The sequence below is a fragment of the Rhinatrema bivittatum genome, chromosome 7 (assembly GCF_901001135.1).
Source record: "Rhinatrema bivittatum chromosome 7, aRhiBiv1.1, whole genome shotgun sequence".
In the NCBI taxonomy this organism is placed as follows: domain Eukaryota; kingdom Metazoa; phylum Chordata; class Amphibia; order Gymnophiona; family Rhinatrematidae; genus Rhinatrema; species Rhinatrema bivittatum.
Genome location: NC_042621.1, coordinates 261,691,815 through 261,713,214, shown reverse-complemented (window position 1 = coordinate 261,713,214; position 21,400 = coordinate 261,691,815). Strand labels below are relative to the sequence as shown.

At 44.9% G+C, this 21,400-nt stretch overlaps 1 protein-coding gene across 2 annotated transcripts in view; it reads right to left on the bottom strand.

The window, feature by feature from the left end:
- MMS19 (MMS19 homolog, cytosolic iron-sulfur assembly component) overlaps positions 1-21,400 on the bottom strand; it is a 171,968-nt gene that overhangs the window by 108,014 nt on the left and 42,554 nt on the right. For both annotated transcript variants that reach the window (XM_029610161.1, XM_029610159.1), the window contains exons 3-6: positions 20,822-20,922; positions 18,704-18,789; positions 15,462-15,536; positions 5,306-5,375 (exon numbers count right to left, since the gene is read on the bottom strand). In XM_029610161.1, the coding sequence (XP_029466021.1) occupies positions 5,306-5,375; positions 15,462-15,536; positions 18,704-18,789; positions 20,822-20,922 (332 nt within the window). The remainder of the gene's footprint in view (positions 1-5,305; positions 5,376-15,461; positions 15,537-18,703; positions 18,790-20,821; positions 20,923-21,400) is intronic.

Below are 21,400 nucleotides of genomic sequence, written 5' to 3'. Positions count from 1 at the left end.
CCCAGAGCGGCAGCTGTCAGTGGGTTTGACAGCCAACGCTCAATTTTGCTGGCATTGGTTCTCGAGCCCGCCGACAGCCACGGGCTCGGAAACCGGACGCCGGCAAAATTGAGCGTCCGGTTTTTGGCCCGACAGCCATGGGCCGAATTCAAATTATTATTTTTTTTTTAATTCTTTATTTATGGATTATAATTTAAAAAAATACATCCATTCAAAGTTACCATTCAATATTAACATTAAATTTTACGTGGATATAGGGGTTAGAAAAATTAATACATTTTTATTACATAACTTAACCTTAGAAACCTAATTCCCCTTTTTCCAGTTACCAAACAAAAAATGTTTTGAGGAGCCAGTGAACAAGTCTAATATGATACTACAAAATAATATATAATATAATAGAAAATCAGAAGAAATACAGATTCATTTCACTTCCAACAAATTAAATTGATGCCTCCGCACCCTGCCTTTGGGATCTACGTTCCTCCAGGAACTTCTCTAAATCTACAGGATCATAATAAACATATCTTGTGCGATCCACTCTCATTATGCATTTACATGGGAATCTAACTGTTACTTGAATTCCAAAAGTTCTTGCTATATTTGCTAACAAAATAAACTTCTTTCTTCTAGTTTGAGTTTCTTTAGCCACATCTGGATACACCCATATTTTTTGACCAAGATATAAGGAGGTTCTATTTTGCAAAAATATTTTTAAGACCTTATCCCTATCTAATGAGAGGGCAAATTTTACCATTAAAGTTCCTCTTCTTTCTATCTGATCTGAATATGAGGTTTCTATTAAATCTGTGACATTTAAGGTTTGTTCTTGTGGAGTTGATTCTCTATGCATATTCTGAATACCTTCATTTCTTTCATTTAAAAAATACGCATTCAATATTTGAGGGAGATTTTCTGGCAAAAATAGGAGGATTTCAATTAAATAATTTTTAAGTTGTTCTCTGGGAGCAATCATTCTACATTTAGGGAAATTCACAAATCTAAGATTTGTATATCGAACTATATTCTCCAAATTTTCTACCTTTTTTTGTAAGATGTTTTCTCCTTTTATTATAGATGTTTGTACATTTATCGCATTAATATCCTCTTCTACTTTTACCAGAGTTTCTCCATTTTTTACAACCATAGGATTTATATTTAATAATACATTTTGCATATCTTTTATGTTAACATTCAAGCTTGCAATATTATTTGGGAGCCTGGAATTGGAGAGGAGAGAGGCAACCAGGACCATCTGGTGAAACACCTGAAACCGCCAAACAACGCGGACAGAGCCACGGAACAGCAGCGGGGCTCCGGTGCCTGGACCCGGAGCGAGGCGCAGTGAGTGACGTCAGAGGGAGGCGCCCACTGCTACAAATTGAACAGTGGGCGGCGCACCGCCGCCGCCGGCGTGCTGCCTAAGCCGCGCGGCTTGGTCCAGCTTAGGCCGGCGAAGGTCGGAAGGTTGCCACTGTATATTGGCCCGGACCTGGAAATTTCCTTGCTCCTCTCCTTACTAGTTATGCATCTTCAGAAGCGTGAGTAAAACCTTAAATTTGCCTATTGTAACTTTGTCTAAACAAAATGCCTCATACGAAAAGAAAGGGCAAGGTCAGGCAGGATGCCTCGACCCCTGCTAGACCCGGCCCAGTACAGACAACTTTAACAGGTTTTTACTCACATACAGAAAATTTGACCCCGGAGAGTCCCATTGCAATAAGGGATGGTGAGCAAGCATCCCTATTGCTGGGAGATGCCAGTCTAAGTCCCGGGGCCCCAACAATACCACCACCACCAACTAGCTGTGTAACCACCATTGACCCAGGTTCACCAATAATACGGACTCCGTTTTTAGGAGTGAACCCGTTCGAGGCGGTTCAAGGTGAAAGAAACACAGAATTGGAAGATCTTGGAGGGCAGGTCTCCCCACAATTGTTGGAAGGGCAAAGAACCGATACAGTTAGAAAATCCTTAGTATCGGGAAGAAGCTTACCGGTTCCCTGCCCTGGGACTAGTTCTTCACAGGAACATCAAAATATGTTGAATATGCCTTCTACGACAAGTGCTAACATTGGTGAATCTAAACATATCTCTATGGAGATGTTATGGAATGCTATACTAGATTCAAATTATTATTTTTTTTTTTTAAACTTTTTTTTACTCCTCGGGACCTCCAACTTAATATTGCCATGATATTAAGTCGGAAGGTGGACAGAAAAGCAGTTTTTACTGCTTTTCTGTGCACTTTCCCGGTGCCGGAAGAAATTAGCGTCTACCTTTGGGTCGGCGCTAATTTCTGAAAGTAAAATGTGCGGCTTGGCTGCACATTTTACTTTCTGTATCCCACGCGCATACCTAATACGGCCATCAACATGCATTTGCATGTTGAGGGTGCTATTAGGTGCCATGGGTTGGACGCGCGTTTTCCTCCCCTTACTGAATAAGGGGTAAGGGAAAACGCGCGTCCAAGAGCAGGCTAACCGTGCGCTTCATCAGAGCACACTGTACTGTATCGGCCTGTAAGTTCTTTTAAAATAATCTTATGCCTCACAGTGACCTTCAGCAGCAGTTTCCTTAATGCACAGCTAGTGATTTTCGAGGGATGGCCTGATCACAGTAGTGTTGCCAAACTGTTTCCCCTTTACAGTGATGAATCTGACGGTGCCTGAAGGGATATTCAAACTCACTGAAATTTTCCTATAGACTTCCCCCAATCTGTACCTTTGAATAACATTTTCCCAGAGTTCTTTTGGCAGCTACTTGGTCAGTATATTCTGACCTTTGCTTCAAATTCACTTCATACAACCGAAACAGCTGGATTCTTCATCCAGGAATATTCAGATCAGCTCACTTACTGTGACAGTACATAGATGGGTTCTATTTAGCTTATTATAGGCATTGTTAAGGCTATTTTTTGAACCAGATCTAATTTAGATCTGCTATGACATGTACAATTGAGATTTTTCATTTTTATTAATTACTTTTGAAATATTTCTATAATTGTTCTCTCACGATGAATGTGTTGGGCATATTGTAGCAAACAGGAGGTGGGAAGCACCTTACAGTCTAACCAATTTGAGGTATGAGCTTTCGAGAACAGAGTCCACTTTGTCAGATGCATGAAGTGGATAAAATATAAGGCCATAGACAGGGGGAGATACAGAACAAAACAGCAGGCACTGAATTAGGCAGGGCAGGGTGTTGAAAGACAACATTAATAGCATTGTAGTCCAGCCTACTACCAAATGAGGTAAATGTGAAAAGACAGAATGATTTGAGAACAGTTAAGTTCATAGATATTTGTTAATGCGCCATGAAACCATAGTCTCTGTTCAGACCTAGGGGGATGGCGTTACATTTTTTGATGAGTTCCAATACAGCAATTTCACCCTGGAGTGTCCCTTTGAAGTTCTTCTCTAGGAGTATGGCAACATTAATGTCAGATAAAGAATGCCCTGGAAGGTTGAAATGTTCAACTGCTTTCTGAGTGTTGCAATTTCTAAGTTCAGATTTATGTCCATTTATTCTTTTCCTTAGGGATTGACCTGTTTGTCCTAAGTAGATAGCAGAAAGACAATGCTGGCAGGTGTTTTGGTATACATTACATTGGAAGAAGAGCAGGTGAAAGAGCTCCAAGTGTTGCAGTTGATGTTGTAGGGTCCTGTGATGGTATTTCCTGAATTAATATGTGGATAGAGTTGGCATCTAGGTTTCTGGCAGGGTCTGGTTCCTGAGCTGGTGTCATTGTACAATTTATGGTTGCTGGTGAATATCCATTTGAGGTTGGGGGGCTGTCAATAAGCCAAGACAGGTTTGCCATCCACAGGCCGTGAGAGGGTGGCTCATTGTCTAAGATGGATTATAGATTCTTGATATGTTTCAGTGGTTTCAACCACCAGAGGTGTTCTGTTTGTTTTTTAGATGATACTGTAGCAGAGTATTCCTGGGAATTTGTCTGTTTTATCATCTCACTGGGTAGATACTGCAATTCCAAAAATGTCCACTATAATTTGTCCAGAAGGGGTCTGAACAGATATGATTGTACTGTAGGGTTTGGCTGTAGACAATGGACCTAATGGTAGGGGGTGGGTAGAAGCTGGAGGCATGTAGGCACGATTGATAGTTGGTGAGTTTCCAATATAATGTGGATCTTGTGTGTCCCCTCATGTAGTTGGACAGTGATGTCTAGAAAGTGGACTCGCTGTGTAGATTTTTCTAGGCTTAGGTTGATGGTGGAGTGGAGTTTGTTGAATTCTTGGTGGAATTCTTAAAGTATTTCAAATCTATGGGTCCAGCTGATGAAGATGTCAACAATGTATGTAGACAAACGGCTTTTGGGTATAGGAGTTGAGGAAACGCTGCTTTAAATCAGCTATGAAAATGTTGGCATATTGCGTACATCAGTGAAAAAAATCCTACTTCAATGCATTCTGATTTGTATTTTTTTTTTTTTTTTAGACAGCAGATGTGAAAAATGTACGAGGGTCTTAGTTCTGGCATTCTCATACGGATAATTTAAACTATGTTTTTTTTATTTGTTGTTTTATTTAAATTTACAACCTGCTTATTAGGAGATACAGTAGTTTTGCATTGTTCATATCTGTGTACTCTTACATCCAACTGTTACCACAACTTCGCTCTCAAGATATTCAAACTTCCCCGTTTTGTTAGTATCCTTTGAAGATAGTATTTTGGGAGCACATGGTTCAGAGGGCAATAACAGCTTTTCCCCATGATCTAGTTTAAAAGTTGCTCTCTCTCCTCTTTAAATGTTGGTGCCAGCAGTTGGGTGCCACCCTAGTTAAGGGACAGCCCATCCCATCAAAATTAGCTCCACCTTCCCCAAAATGTTCCCCAGTTCTTAATAAATCTAAAGATCTTTTCCCTGCATCAACATCTTATCCACACATTGAGACTCTGGCACTCAGCCTGCCTCTAGGATCCTATGCATGGAAGGAAAAAAAAAAAGCAGAAGAAATAAAAACATTTGGCAAAGGAAGAAGGCTCTCTTAAAAAAAAAAAAATAAACCAGGAAATACACTTTTTATATCTACAGAAATTCTGTACTGACAGCAGGAGAGGAGGCAACCTAAGTTATGGGGAGAGTGGGAGCTAGGGAGAACATATAAAGCTCAATTCCTACTCTTTTTATATAAATCAAGAGAATTATAAGTTATAACAACTACCAGTTATCAGTCAATGGCAAAATAATTTAAAAAACGATTGGAATGAATGAGATTCAGAAGGGGGCCTTCCTTCAGTATATGGGAGAGGATGTACAGTACAGCCAATGGGTCCTCACCCTCTTCTCTAGTCCGCATGAAGTTGGTGATGATTGTGTAGACAGTGTGACGGTCTGCCTGCAACAGAGACTAGAAGAGAGGATACACATCAGTTACAATCCAGTCATCCAACAGGTGATGTCCAAAACACATACTAATATTTAAAAAAAACCAAGCAAACGGATAAATAAAACAGGCCAAGACTAAACACCGGCAACCCTCCCTCCCCCCTCTCCAGGACAAAAACAATCTGGTAATGGCAGACAACCTCATTTTAAAAACTGCTACTTTTCTCGTCTTTTAGGTCTTCAGGCCCATCCTAGACTTCAGATCCCTCAAACACACACCTTCAAAAGGAGAAGTTCAACATAACTTCCCTCAAATCAATACTACCGTTCATTCAGCAGAATGACTGGATGTGTTCTTTGGACCTAAAAAAGATGCCTACACTCACATTCCGAATCATCCTTCATTTTGGCAATTCCTGTGCTTCCAATTAAATTTAAAGCATTACCAGTACAAAGTCCTCCCCTCGGATCCAAGAATCTTCACCAAATGGAGACAGTACTTACCTGATATTTTTGTTTTCCTTAGTGTAGCCAGATGGACTCAGGACCAATGGATATTGTGCTCTTCTGCTAGCAGATGGGAGACGGAGTCAGATTTCAAAGCTGACGTCACTCTAGATATACCCCTGCAGTAACCTCAGCTCTTCAGTATTCTCTTTGAAAAGCCATTGTGGATATATCTTGCTTAAATAACTTGATTAAAACTTAAACTTGATAGAACTGATTCCAAAAACTGGAGACCGCCAGTGCACTCAACCAATTAATGCAGACACTGGACAAACTGTGGGTGTCTTGAACTAGGGTTAGGCAACGGCTTATCCATAATTTGCTTAGTCTCGAGGTTCGCTTTCTGAGGTCCTCCTTCTCTGGGGCAGCCGTGGACGGGATGCTGAATCAAGCTGTCTACACTAAGGAAAATGAAATTATCAGGTAAGCAATTTCTCCATGTCCTAGTGTGTAGCCAGATGGATTCAGGACCAGTGGGATGACCCAAAGCTACTCCCGGACAGGGCAGGAAGCTGCCCGTGGCTCACTTAGTACTGCCCTTGCGAAGGCTGCGCCTTCTCGGGCCTGAACATCCAGGCGGTAGAACCTGGAGAAGGTGTGTAGGGAGAATCAGGTAGCCACCCGAAACATCTTGGCAGTCGACAGCAGCTTGGTTTCTGCCCAAGAAACTGCCTGGGCCCTAGTTGAATGAGCCTTAACCTGCAGTGGTAAGGGCTTTCCTGCCTCTATGTAGGCTGCCTTGATTACTTCCTTGATCCAGCGGGCTATAGTCACCCGCGAGGCCGCTTCTCCTTGCTGTGAAGAACGAACAAGCGATCCATTTTGTGCACCTTTTCCGATCTTTCCAGGTATCTCACCAGGAGTCTGCCAACATTTAGATGGCGAAGAAGGCGTGAGTCTTCAGAGTCCTTAAGTTCATCCGGAGATGGTAGGGAGATAGCTTGGTTCAAATGAAACTCAGAAACCACTTTCGATAGGAAAGAGGGGTCTGTGCACAGCTGTATGGTTCCAGGAGTGAACCTAAGGAACAGTTCTCAATAGGATAGTGCCTGTAGTTCGGAGATGTGACAAGCTGAACATAGAGCCACCAGGAATGCAGTCTTCAATGTTAAGAGGCATAGTGACAGACCGCGTGTTGGTCTGAAGGAAGCCTCCGCTAGGAAGTCTAATACCAGATTGAGGTTCCATAGGGGCACCGGCCAAAGTTGCTTAACCCCTTTTAGGAAACGGGTCAAATCCGGATGAGCTAATAGACAGATTCTGCTCACTTCGGCTCTGAAGCAGGAGAGAGCTGCCACTTGGACCTTGAGGGAGTTGAGCGATAACCCCTTCCTCATACCGTCCTGTAGGAACTTCAGAATCATGGGGATTTTGGCCATCCGTAGGAGTATCCCGTGGTCCCTCGCACCAGGCTTTGAATATTCTCCAGATCCGTATGTATGACAGATGTTGAGAACTTGCGTGCGCAGAGCAGGGTGTCAATCACGGCCTTCGAGTAACTGCGCTTCTTCAAGAGAGTCCTCTCAAGGGCCAGACCACAAGAGAATCGAGATGGATCTTCGTGAAGAATCTGGCCCTGCCGGAGAAGGTCCCTATGTGGAGATAGGTACAGAGGGTTCCCTGCAAGGAGTCTTTGCATGTCTGCATACCATGGGCATCTTGGCCAATCTGGGGCCACTAGTAGAACTAGTTCCCTGTGATGTTCTATCTTGTGGATGACCTTGCCCAGTAGTGGCCATTGGGGGGGGGGGGGGGGGAAGGCATACAATAAGTCATCCTCTGGCCATGCCTGGACAAGTGTGTCGACCCCTTGGAGTGTGGCTCTCTTCTGTGACTGAAGAACCTGGGGACTTGGGCACTGAGATAGGTGGCCAGTAGATCCATGGCTGGGAGGCCCCAGCGATTTACTATCAGTTGGAAGGCTGTGGTCGACAGCGTCCATTCCCCCGGGTCCAGGCTCTCTCTGCTGAGGAAGTCGGCTAAGACGTTGTCTTTTCCTGCGATGTGGGAGGCCGAGATCCCTTGTAGGTTTATCTCCGCCCATGCCATGAGAGTGCATCTCCAGAGATACCTGCTGGCTCCTGATTCCTCCCTGGCGGTTGATGTAAGCAACGGTTGTAGCATTGTCCAACATTACTCTAATCGCTTTGCCTTGGAGTCTGTGGCTGAATCGCAGGCATGCTAGTCTGACTGCTCGAGCTTCTAGGCGGTTTATGTTCCATCCCGCCTCTTCCTTGTTCCATTGTCCCTGGGCCGTCAGCTCCTGACAGAGGGCTCCCCACCCTCGCAGGCTCGTATCCGTGGTGAGCAATATCCAGTTCAGTGGGGATAGGCTTACTCCTCTGCTTAGGTGGTCTTCCTGTTGCTACCACTGAAGCTGAGATCATACCTCTGCTGGAGTTGGAGGCGAATAGATTATTCCTGGGATAGTGGGTTCCATTGTGACAGTAAGGCGCGCTGGAGCGGTAGCATGTGGACTCTTGCCATGGGACGACCTCCAGTGTTGATGCCATGAGGCCGAGGACTTGAAGATAGTCCCATACCTTGGGGTGTGCCTTGGTCATCAATAGTCTTAATTGTTCCATCAGTTTCCTTCTCCTCAGAGGAGGAGGAAGACTATTTTGTTTGGTGTCAAAATGGGCCCCCAGGTACTCTAGCAATTGAGAGGGCCGTAGACTGTTCTTGCCTGTGTTCACGACTCAACCGAGTTCCTGCAGTTGGCTCTCGACTCTGTTGGTCACCTGCTGGCTCTCTTCCGAAGACTTTGCCTTGATCAGCCAGTCGTCCAGGTAAGGGTGTACCAAGATCCCTTCTTTCCTCAGTGTTGCTACCACGACCACCATAATTTTGGAGAATGCTCTGGGGGCGGTTGCTAGGCCAAAAGGTAGCGCTCTGAACTAGTAACGGTGACCCAGTATCGCAAAGCATAGAAAACGCTGTTGATCTTGATGGACTGGAATGTGAAAGTAGGCTTCGGAGAGGTCCAGGGAGGTTAGAAACTCTCCTGGTTGTACTGGCATTATGACGGAGTGAAGAGTCTCCATACGGAAGTGTAGTATCTGTAGAGGACGGTTGACGTCTTGAAATCCAAGATGGGTTGGAATGATCCTTCCTTCTTGGGAACGATAAAATAGATAGAGTAGCGACCCGTATTTTGTTGGGGTGTGGGAACCAGAGTTATTGTCTTTAGACTGAGTAGTCTTGTTAGAGTGGCTTCCACTGCCAGTCTCTTGGTGTGGGAGTGGCAGGGTGACATCATAAATTTGTCTTGAGGGATGCTGCGGAACTCCAGAGAGTAACCTTCTCGAATGATGTTTAGTACCCATTTGTCCAATGTGATCTCGACCCTTCTTTGGTAGAAGAGGGCAAGTCGACCCCCTATTTCCTCTTCCTGTGAATGGGTCGGCCCATTCTCATTGTGGAGCATGGCTGGAGCCTGCCCCTGGGCCTGCTCCTCTCTTGGTCTGTCGGTTACAAAGGGGCTGGGACCTTCCTGAGGGATGAGGTGCCTGGAACTGCGAGTTCCTGTAGGGTCCAAAGCGTTGCAAGCCTCTGCTCTTGGTTCTTCTGGGGGAGGGATGCTGAGATCTTTTACTCCTATCTTCCAGTAGCCAAGGCACTGGGGATTTGCCCCATTTGCTGGCTAACTTCTCCAGTTCGCTTCCAAACAAGAGAAATCCTTTAAAGGGCATTCTTGTGAAATTGCTTTAGATGTCGTATCAGCAGACCAATTCCGTTTCCATGGTTGTCTTCTGGCTGCCACTACCAAGGCTACGCCTGTGGCTGAGGTACGCACCAGGTCCAAGCTTGCGTCCATCAGGAAGGCTGCTGAAGGTTCCATCGTCTCATTGGTATACGTTCAGGAGTTACTTGCCTCTCTCGAGAGGAGCAAGCAGGAACGTGCCACCAGTGCACAGCAGGAAGCAATCTGCAGTGTCATTGCTGTTGCATCGAAGGCCTGCTTAAAGGATGGATTCCAATCATCTATCCCGAGTATCCTTCAATGCGGCTCCTCCCTCAATGGGAATCATAGTTTGCTTTGAGATGGCACAGACCTGGCGTCCACTTTCGGGAAATGTAGGCGTTCCTTTGTCGCTGGTTCTAGGGGATATAGGGCTTCCAGGGCCCGACCCCCTTTGAAGCTGGCCTCCGGGGCATCCCACTCCAGGTCAATCAGTTCCTGGATGGCTTCCATCATTGGGAAGTAGCATGAGGCTTTACGAAGGGACACCAGGATGTTCCCGCCATGGGACCCGTGCCTGGAATACAAGGGCTGGTAATTCATCCTTGTGGAAGAAGCGAAGCATGGTTCAGTACGATTCCATTCCTGGAGGGATTTCTCCTTCTTCCAGGCAGTCATCATCATCTGAGGTGTCTCTGTCCCTATCAGGGAAGTTCTTGGTTAGGCGCGGCATGTCTCGAGGCATCCGAGCCGGGAAGATATTGTGCTTCTGGCAGGGGTTGAGCCAGGGGTACAGCTGGGGCTGACTGCGCCTGAACGAAGGCTTGCAGCTCTTGGAAAAGTTCTAACCAGGAGAAGGTCCCTGGGTCCATGTTAATCCCAGGAGGCATGTGAGTAGGGGCCCCTGAGGTGCCCTCTTGTGGAGAAGCCAGAGATGCATACATCGGGGGAGCTATCATCTGTAGTAGTTCCGGACCCATCCCCAGACAGTGAGGGACCAGGCTTTGGTTCCCCCTGGGCTTCCTCACAATGCTGTCACAGGCAGGACTCCAGTTCAGACTGCGTGGCTCTTATGTGGCAGGCTCTGCAAAGAGACTGCCTTCTGGCCTTCTTGGGTGCCGGTGCCATTGCCTCTAGCTTCAATGCACGTGTGTAGTTGTAAACACGGCTGTGCGTATAGTTGTGTGAGCCTCTGTATTGGACATGCACAAGTTAGGCACATCAGCTGCCTGGCCTGCCCCGCGCATACCGCCAGTCAAGAAGGGAAGGTGGCTCTGACGCCCCCAGCGCATAAGATGGCGCCCCCCGAGGGTCTCCACGTGGACCCCTGCACCAGATCGAAGCTTAGTCCAGCCGGGGCTGCTCAACCCGATCGGTGCTCCCATTTACCTCGCCAGAAAGAAACAGAATCGGTACGGCAATCCGAGCCTTGGAGACCAGAGACCTGAATTTAAAGTTTTCTGCTTACCTGGTCTCGGCGCTTACCAATCGAGTGCTGGGACGGTCTCCAGCTGCGGCGGGGGGGGGGGGGGGGGGGGGGGGAGAGGGCTTTACCTTCACCGCTGTGCTCGGTTAGCCCCCAGAGTGGCTGAAAGGCAGCAGGTGCACAAGTCCACGGTGGGAACTGGCTACTGGACCAAGGCAGACCTCTGAGGGATATCAGAAATCACCTCAGGAATTCTCAACTGGGGAGGGACCCTTAGGTTTCACCGCAGGAGAGCGGGGCTCGATCTTCTTTAAGGTAAATTTTCTCTCTTCTTTGCTGTAACTCTTAACACTATTAGAACATAAGAACATGCAATACTGGGTCAGACCAAGGGTCCATCAAGCCCAGCATCCTGTTTCCAACAGTGGCCAATCCAGGCCATAAGAACCTGGCAAGTACCCAAAAACTAAGTCTATTCCATGTTACTGTTGCTAGTAATAGCAGTGGCTATTTTTTAAGTCAACTTAATTAATAGCAGGTAATGGACTTCTCCTCCAAGAACTTATCCAATCCTTTTTTAAACACAGCTATACTAACTGCACTAACCACACCCTCTGGCAACAAATTCCAGAGTTTAATTGTGCGTTGAGTAAAAAAGAACTTTCTCCGATTAGTTTTAAATGTGCCCCATGCTAACTTCATGGAGTGCCCCCTAGTCTTTCTATTATCCAAAAATGTAAATAACAGATTCACATCTACCCGTTCTAGACCTCTCATGATTTTAAACACCTCTATCATATCCCCCCCTCAGCCATCTCTTCTCCAGGCTGAAGAGTCCTAACCTCTTTAGTCTTTCCTCATAGGGGAGCTGTTCCATTCCCCTTATTTTGGTAGCCCTTCTCTGTACCTTCTCCATCGAGAAGGGCTACCAAAATGATAAGTGTGTGGGATAGTGTCCGCATCTGCTAGGAAACTGGGAGATACTGAAGAGCTGAGGTTACTGCAGCGGTATATCTAGAGTGATGTCAGCTTTGAAATCTGACTGTCTCATCTGCTAGCAGAAGAGTCCATCTGGCTACATGCTAGGAAATGTTTGGCTGTGGCAGTGGCTCATTTAAGACCCAAGGGAATTCAGGTTTTGCTTACCTGGATGATTGGCTGATAATTTCCCCTGACCAGGTAACACTACAAACCCACCTTCACACAACGATCAATTGTTTGGAATCTCTCAAATTCTTCATGAACTATGGGAAATTGGTATTCTAACTGACCCAGATACTTCAATTCATAGGAGCCAGAATAGATTCCATACAGTCTCGAGCATTCCTATCAGAGGACAGAATCTCAAAAATACATCATATTGGGTCAGAATTGCCATGAAAACTGATAGTAACAGTACACCATGTGCTAGTGATACTGGGGCACACACTATTTCTGGGATTACCGTACTCCACAATAAGACCTCACAAGTCCTTCAAAACTCTGCCGCCAGAATACTCACCGGCAAAAGCAAGAGACCCCACATTACCCAAACACTGGCCACCAATAGAACAGAGAGTGCAATTTAAATCACTTTGCATAATTCATAAACTAATCAATGAAGATGATTACATGTACCCCAAAGAAATCTGAGGTCAGCCAATAAAGCACTACTAACAATCCCATCGGTAAAAACAGCGAAACTAACACAAGTTAGAGAGAGAGAGAGCGCTATCCTTGGCCGGTCCAACGTTATGGAACACATTGCCACTAGAGACAAGATTACAGAGTGATCCAAAAATCTTCAAAAAAAAAAAGTTTAAAAACCTGGCTATTCAGAAAAGCATTTCACAATGAGAACAGAGAATGAAAAAAAAAAACAAAACAAAACAACTTAGAACAAGGTTACCTGGATAATTGGTCCCACAACTTTTACTTTATACTCAATAATTGTTAGAAAAACTCCAGCTTAAGCATAACCCTGGTATGATTACCATATTAATCATATACATGGACTAGATCCCTGCCACTTTTCTTATACATTATTTTATATGAGCATGTACAGACATTGTAATGGCACTTTTGTAAATTCATCTATAACCAAACCAAATATATGTGCCTATATGTAAACCATTGCGATGGTGTATTACTAAACGAGAGTATATAAAAGATTTTAAATAAATAAATAAATTCATGTAGTTTCCGACACTTGTCTACATATATGTGCCATCTCCAGTGGGGCTTGAAAACTCATTGGACCCAATATTGCCAACCACTAAAACACAACAGTAACCTTGTCAAGCTCCATGTGCAGGAACATACAATGGTGGCTGACACCAGGAGTACTAATGGTCAGAGCCCCCTTCCAGCAACTCCCGCCCCAATCTAATTCTCACCACAGATGCATCTATGCAGGGCTGGGGAGCTCATCTCCTTCACTTCAAGATGCAAGGCCTTTGGTCAGTGGAGGAGGAATCCTATACCAGATCAACTTGCTCAAGCTCAGGGTCATAAGATACGCTCTTCTGGTGTTCAGTCACTTAATACAGGGCAGAAGCTTAATGATCCACACAGACAACCAGGCTCCTGGCTTCTTTGCAGGGAAGCAGTATGGATATGGGAATGGGCCATCAAAAACTTGATATCTCCGAGGGTAACTTACCTGCCTGGAATGGCAAATACATTGGCAGACTGCCTCAGCAGGATTTTCCACCCTCACAAGTGGTTCCTCAACCAGTCGGTGGCCAACCTGATTTTTTATCGATAGGGCCACCCTTGGATAGACATCTGACCGAACACAATCGCAATGCCATTCGATTATGTTCAATCCGGTTCAGTCATCTCAGAGAGACACAGGATGCCTTCCTCTTTCTTTGGTCAACAGTTCTGCGCTATGCCTTTCCTCCAATACCACTCATCTCGTGGACAGTCCAGAAGGTGATTCAGGACAAGGCCTGAATCATACTGGTAGCTCCTGCCTGGCAGAGACAACCATGGTATGCTTAACTAGTACAGTACTCCAAGATGCATCCAATGTATCTAGGTCAGGATCCAAATCTCTTGACCCAGGAAGAGAGGGTTCCCCCCTTCACTCTCTCCACACCTCCCTCCACTTAACTGCCTGGATGTTGAACGCGAAGTGTTATGAGACTTAGCCATTCCAAATGCCATAGCGTCAAGGAAGTCAGTCATCAACTCGACGGAACTATTCATTCAAATGGAAATGTTACTCCAGTTGGTGTATCATCTGGATATCAACCCTTTCGCTTCCTCAGCAGAACAAATTTTCAATTATTTACTCCAACTCTCTGACTCTGGCTTGGCGACGTCGTCCATAGAGAGTACATTTAAGTGCCATAGCAACTCATCATGCCAAGAGAAATAGCTCTTCAATTGCTTCCCATCCTTTAAATATCTCAATTCATGAGAGGTCTTTTATACCTTCAACCTCCTTTTAAAAGGCCTCCTGTATCCCGGGATCTTAACGTTTCACTAACAGCACTAATGAAAGATCGCTTTGAACCACTGCAGTCAGTTTCACTAAAATTCCTAACCTGGAAAGTGATCCTCCTCGTTGCCATTACCTCAGCCCGATAAGCAAGTGAACTTCAGGCTTTGGTACACTTCTCATCTTATTTACAATTTTTCCATGACAAGGTTGTACTCTGGACTCATCCCAAGTTTCTTCTGAAAGTTGTGTCAGCTTTCCACATGAATCAAGCCATCACACTTCCTATACTTTTCCCTAAGCCACATGCTAATGCACAAGAAAGACTCTTGCATACTTTGTACTTTAAGAGAGCATTAGCATACTACAAACAAAAAACAAAGCCTTGCAGACAACCAGCACAATTGTTTGTCTCTTTCAATCCCAACACATTAGGAGCGGCTGTAAGTAACCAAGAGAACTCTTTCAAACTGGATTTCAGATTGTACACAGTTCTGCCAGAAGTCAACTCATCCTCAGTTAGCCACTACAGTCAAGGCACATCAAGTTAGAGCAACGGCAGCATCAGTGGCACACCTCAAGAATGCTCCCATTGAAGATATCTGCAAAGCAGCCAGCAAGCAGCCTCAGATTACTTTAGAAAGGTCTGTACACCAAGGAAGGTGGGTTTAAAAGAAAAAAAAAACAAAACCATAATATACGTGAAGAGAGGTTGAAGGGACAATAAAGGATGCCACACACACCCTTCATCAAGCTCTGAATATATATATATATATATATATGAATATATGAGAGAGAGAGAGAGAGAGAGAGAGAGAGAGAGAGAGAGAGAGAGAGAGAGAGAGAGAGAGAGAGAGAGAGACACACACACACACACACACACACACACCGTAGGAGCGCCGGATGACATCACCCAGACAGCATAGCTAATTCAACCTGCTATATATGGAAAACACCATTTACGGTAAGCAAACCTGTTCGTATGCACCATTATAAAACAAAAAGGAATTTGTTTCCAAAGCCATTATATAAAAAAAAACAAAACAAAAAAAAAACCACTACTTACCTGAACGTGAACTTCCTGAAATATTGCTTTGAGTATAGAAATGGCCAGTCCTTGTGGAAGAGCCTCACACATGCTCTGTAAAGACAAATTTGGTTTTCATAGTTTGAGATGAGCGTGAAACAGTATGAGAATATGAGACCCTCACAGATCAAACATGTAACAGACCCTATGAGCAAGAGACATAAGGGGCGTGGCTAATGGATCCCGCACAAAAGAGAAATGGAACGAGAGTAACGGACTCCAAAAGGCGCACTGCATACATTTTCAAACATTTAGTTGCCTTTTGTGTGGGTAGAACTAGCATTAACCCATCTGAGTCAGTCGTGTGTGGCTAACGTGGACTCTCAGTCACATGAAATGTATTCATGTGCTTTACCTTTTGGTAAGGTACACATACTGCCTGCATGCTTCTAACACCCCCACATACATTAATCCACTGAGCCACCAGATTTTCAAACGTGCACTTTTGTTCTGTGCAGGCTATTACATACGTGTGTAACTCTGCCGCACAGCTACAGGTTAGGAAAATGGATGCTCATTAATTGAGCGTCCCTTTTTCTAACCTGACCGCCAGCACCCTTTTTTTATTTTATTTTTTTTTAATCGTTTGGTCCTTTTGGTTGCTCCGACTTAATATCAAGTTGGAGGAAGTACAAAAAAAGCAGTATTTTCTGCTTTTCTGTACACTTTTTGGACTCCTCCAAAATTAATGCCTGCTTGGGGAGGTCAATTTCGGAGAGTAAAAATGTGCGCGTCAGGCACACTTTTTTTTTTTTTGCATCAGGGTATAGATAATAGCCTTATTAACATGCATTTACATGTGATGAGCGCTATTACCTACACGTGCAATTGGACGTGGGGGTTATGGATGCGCATCCAAAACGTGCATCTAATCGCGCGTTGAGCTGTGCACTGCGTGGTACTGCATCGGCTTGAAAGAAGGCTGGGGAGAGGAGGGAGTCTACATGTGCCCCCTTGGAACGTGTGCTGGGGAAGGAGTAGGAGGGAGGGGAGAGATATATTCTCACCTAGGAAGTTCTGAGTGGGGGAGGGTTCTCACAAACAGGCCGATACAGTACAGTGCGCACCGACGGAGCGCGTCCAACCCGCGGCACCTAATAGCGCCCTCAACATGCAAATGCATAGATGGCCCTATTAGGTATCCCCCGCGATACAGAAAGTAAAATGTGCAGCCAAGCCGCACATTTTACTCTAAGAAATTAGCGCCTACCCAAAGGTAGGCGCTAGTTTCTGCTGGCACCGGGAAAGTGCTTCTCTGTGCACCCTCCGACTTAATATCATAGCGATATTAAGTTGGAAGTCCCGAAGGGTGTAAAAAGTAAAAAAAAAAAAAAAAATTTAAATTGGGCCGAAAACCGGACGCTCAATTTTGCCGGCGTCCGGTTTCCGAGCCCGTCAGCCGGCACGAGAACCGACGCCAGCAAAATTGAGCGTCAGCTGTCAAACCCGCTGACAGCCGCCGCTCCGGGTCAAAAGGAGGCGCTAGGGGCGCGCTAGTGTCCCTAGCGCCTCCTTTTGCCTGTTTCTGCCACATCACCTCATTTACGTACTGAATCGCGAGTGGCCAGTGCGCACGCCGGGAGAGCGGGCTTTCATCCGCTCTCTTGCGTTTTTACTGAATCGGCCCGTATGTGATTTGAAATGCTGGAGAAGGGGAAAAGATAGATGACAGATAGAAACATTAATGATAGCCTACATTTCTCAGAAGTTGGCAACGTTGTCACGTGCCCTAGGAACCCTGCACCCCACCTTTTCCTCAATATCAGTCCTCAGAACAAAACCAAGTCTAATATTTGCAAGCATTTGCACTCCAGCAGCTTATAGCTGGACTTCCTGATGGAAGAACCTTTTATAGGGGAAACTACCACCACTGGTCCCAGCTGCTCCTCCAAGAACTTAACCTCTACCGTGGGAACTTGCCAAAGCCACAGAACTGTGGGGTGCGCCTTTCCCGGTGGCAGGATGCACAATAGAAGCATGTGTTGCCACTGCCGCCTGCTTTGAACTCACTACTGATAATGTAAGCACATTCCTGGCTGCTGACGAAGCGTGCTCATGATGCCAGTGGCGAGTGTCAGAACAGGCGCCAGTGGAAGAACACGGTGGTGTGCCTCCTGTTGCCACCACTGCAGGCCATATGTCACCCATAGTTTGGGGACCCCCTTTGTCTAGGTGGTAAGCAGGAGCTCAGACTTCATGTTTAGATCCCAAGCCTTTGCACCCAACTGTGACATGGAAGTGCGAAGAGTTCAGGCCTCTCGGTCAAGTTGAGCTCATCTGCTCCCTGCAATACTTCTAGGATAAAGGTCCTGTGTGCACGTATCCTGGTGCTCTGGTTCCAGCAGCATGAAGACCAGATTTTTTTCCTTGCCCAAATGTGTAGAAACAGTATTTAAGCAAGATGTCACTGTGTGCTGGATTCAACCATTTGCTTGGATTTTAAAGAATTCTCCAGCAAGCACGCAGACCCATTCTCTGCTCCCTTCTTATACAGCTCACTCAGGCGGATGCAATATCGACGTGCAGAGAACATGCGCTCATGATTGAGGGCCCGCTCTCCTAACGCACGCCGATGCACCTCTCTGGGGCGCCTGATCTATTATTTAAAATGGGTTGCTGCGGTAAAAAGGAGGTGCATGGGGAAATTGTGCTCCCCTAGCACCTCCTCGGCAGCGGGCACCCAGGATAGGTGGCTGTCAAGTGCGGGATAGGAAAACGGATGCTCTGTAATTGAGCGACTTTTTTTTCTCCCTTACTCCTTTTCTCTGTTCCTCTGACTTAACAGCACCACAATATTAAATCAAAGGAACAGCAAAAAGGAACAGAAAAGCAGTATTTTCTGCTTTTCTTTTAACTTTAGGGTTTCCTCGAGAATTAACGCCTGCTCCAGGGCAGGCGTTAATTTTCAAAAGTAAAAATGTGCACGTCGGGTGCACTTTTTTTTTTGCATCGGGGGATAATAGCGGATTCATCCACATGTTATGAGCGCTATTAGCTACGCAGTAGTTAGGATGCACGTTTGGGACGCAATAATCCTCTTATTGGATAAGGGGTTTTAGATGCGCATTTGGCGCTCAGCCGAATGCACTGCCTTGCATCAACCTGTTTGTGGGTATTTTTTGCCATGAGAGTTAAAATCCATCTTCTTCCCTTTAGTAGCCCCCTGTGAGGCTTATGGTACGTTAAAAAAAAAAAAAAAGAAAAAAAAAAGAGGAGCTCACCAGTGCTTTAAGTCCCTGGAGAACATGGGGTACGATGAGATGGTGATCCTTCAACCTGTTCTCGTAAAACAAAACCAGAACCTCCACTGCAGAGAAGGCAAAAAAAAAAAAAAAAGTTAAAACTTGCAGAAAGCAGGGCAGAGATGCTGACTTCACCTGTAAGTCATTACCCAGGTAAAATCAGGGGCAATCTGGGACAGGGCAAAGTTATCTGGAAATCTCTTATTCAGAGTTATTCAGGAAAGTTATGAGAGTAAACAAGTTAACTTTTTTTTTCTCCGTCATCTTCTCGTGCTTCTGCGAATACATCAGCTGGGAATCAATTTCCACCGTTAAATCTTACAGAATTTCTCGAGTCATCTGTTCCGGAAATAATAGACAGGGCTACTTTGCTCATGTCCTTTGTCTCCAATGCGGATCTTTCCAAAGTGAGGTCCCTATATTTTCATAAATTTAAATTTTCCTTTTTATGGCCAAAATCTGTGTATTTTCCCTGATATTTCTAGGTTTACCCAGCAAAGGAGAAAAGGATTTTTAGCTCTTAGGAAAGATAAAGGAAGCGCCTAAATCAAGAGTTTTGTTAAGTTACATTCAGATAACCTTTGATTTTCTTTGCTCTCGAGCAGCTACAATCCTTCCTTAATGCTAGGAAAATTATTTCTTCTCCAGTTCTGCCTGATCCTTAGTTAGAGACCTTTATTATTGTACGGGGGGGTCCTTACTCACTATTAGCCTTTCCTTGAGTTACTTTACTGTACACTCCCTGGAATCTTCCCCTCTTGTCTTGTTTCCTTTTTATCGGGGGATGATAATAATGATGTTATGTGCTTCTGTCTTCAGTATATTTTATTGGCGATATTGGCAATATCTATCTTTTTTTGTTGTTGTTTTTAAGATGGCTTCTTTTTAGTTTTGTTGCTATTCTCACTTTGCCTTTATAAAGATTTATAATGCTTTGTATATTTAAAATTGCATAAATAAAAAGTAAAAAAAAGAAACAAAAACCTCTGCAATATCTATCCCTCGATTGCAGGGACTGCTGAAGCATTTAAGAGACCCTAGCTATGTGAGCTGAGTGATACGTAGCCTGCAACAGCATGTAGGCGTTACACCAGCAGCCACCACTGCTCTACTCCCAGAGTGCAGCACACTCCAGTTCCTTCTGTGAGAGGTCAAGCCAGATACCCGCTGGCCGCCTCACCCATTTGGCCTCCTCTAACATGCAAATCCCATCTGAATGCACCAGTTTCCAGAAGCCCAGCATAATGTGCTGCTCAAATGCACAAGCAGCCTTCAAGAATGCAAATCTAACTAGTACGCAAATCTAAATCAGACTGCCAATAAAACAAACAGTGTCACGGGCCTAAATACAAATCCCCAGACAAACACAATGGCACAGTGTATGCACACAATGCAGGCAATTAATTATATCTCCAGGCACAGCTCCTCTGCCAAAAAACTGGACCCAAGGAACAAAAAAAAAAAAAAAAATGAATACTACAAATTTCATGAACAAAAAACAAAGCATAAAAAGCAATGACTAATGATATTCTGGAATCCCATATTCTGTAAAACAAATTAATTTATCTTCTATGACACGGCACAGGCTTTTCACATTAAAGAACTCCAACCAAACCTCTTCTGGGTTCTGCCTGAAGCCTCAAGGTTACCACCCATATCATAGACTTCCACTGTACCAGCTGAAACATGAGCTTGAAGAAGTAGAAAGTATTTATGTATTTGTGAACCGCTCCGGCCAGATCTCGCATCTGTTGTGCAGTATATATAAAAAACAGTAAATAAAGGTGGCAGCTGAATTCTGCTATGTCAGATTCACTTTCTAACAAAATGTGCTGGCTCCCAGATCTTGTATTGCACAGAGACAACCATTAACATCACAACACAAAAAAAAGACATGGTTTTATCATTTCAAGCCTGCTATTAAACATTCTGCAAACAGGTGCATGTACATATGTGCACACAAACTTGCAAGCTGAATATCAGATAGGAACAGCACTATTTGTAAAACTAACAGAGAAGGCAGAAAGATTCCCCTCCCACCCCCAACCATCCTGACGGTACAGCGGCAAGCAACGGTACACGGCTGGACATGCTTACCTTCCCTCTGTGTCAGCCTGGGGTAACACTGCAGCAAGACCTGCGATAGAAGCTGGACCCCTCGTCCTCGGGTCCTTGGCTCGGTGCTTGCAAGACATGAGCTAACACAGACAGAAAAAGAAGGCAGAAAACCGGGGTGATTTTAGTGCCAGGGCAAATATGTTAAGATACTGTGCCAAGCCAGGTCCCAAAGCCACCCGTCCAGCGTCCACACGGGAGCGTTCGTTTTCTATACATTATTGGAATGCCCTCCCTGCATCTCTACAGCTCGCGCAGGATTCAAAGCAATCTAAGACATTATCCAATCCCCATTTCAATGACACTACATTCTTTTCGCCTCGCAGCTAACTTGTATATGCCATTTGCTCCAATCTGTACAATTCTGTCATGCAGATAACTGTATCGTTCGTTTCGTTTGGTGCTTTCTATGAACGTTTTTATTGTACCTCGTCCCGAACTTTGGAGAGGCGGGCAATAAATGCTTTTAAATAAATAACAGAAAGAATCCAAGATGATGTAGTACAAGAGCTTTCCAGATCATTTAAGTCCGTTCCTCTTGCAAATACATCACACAAAAAG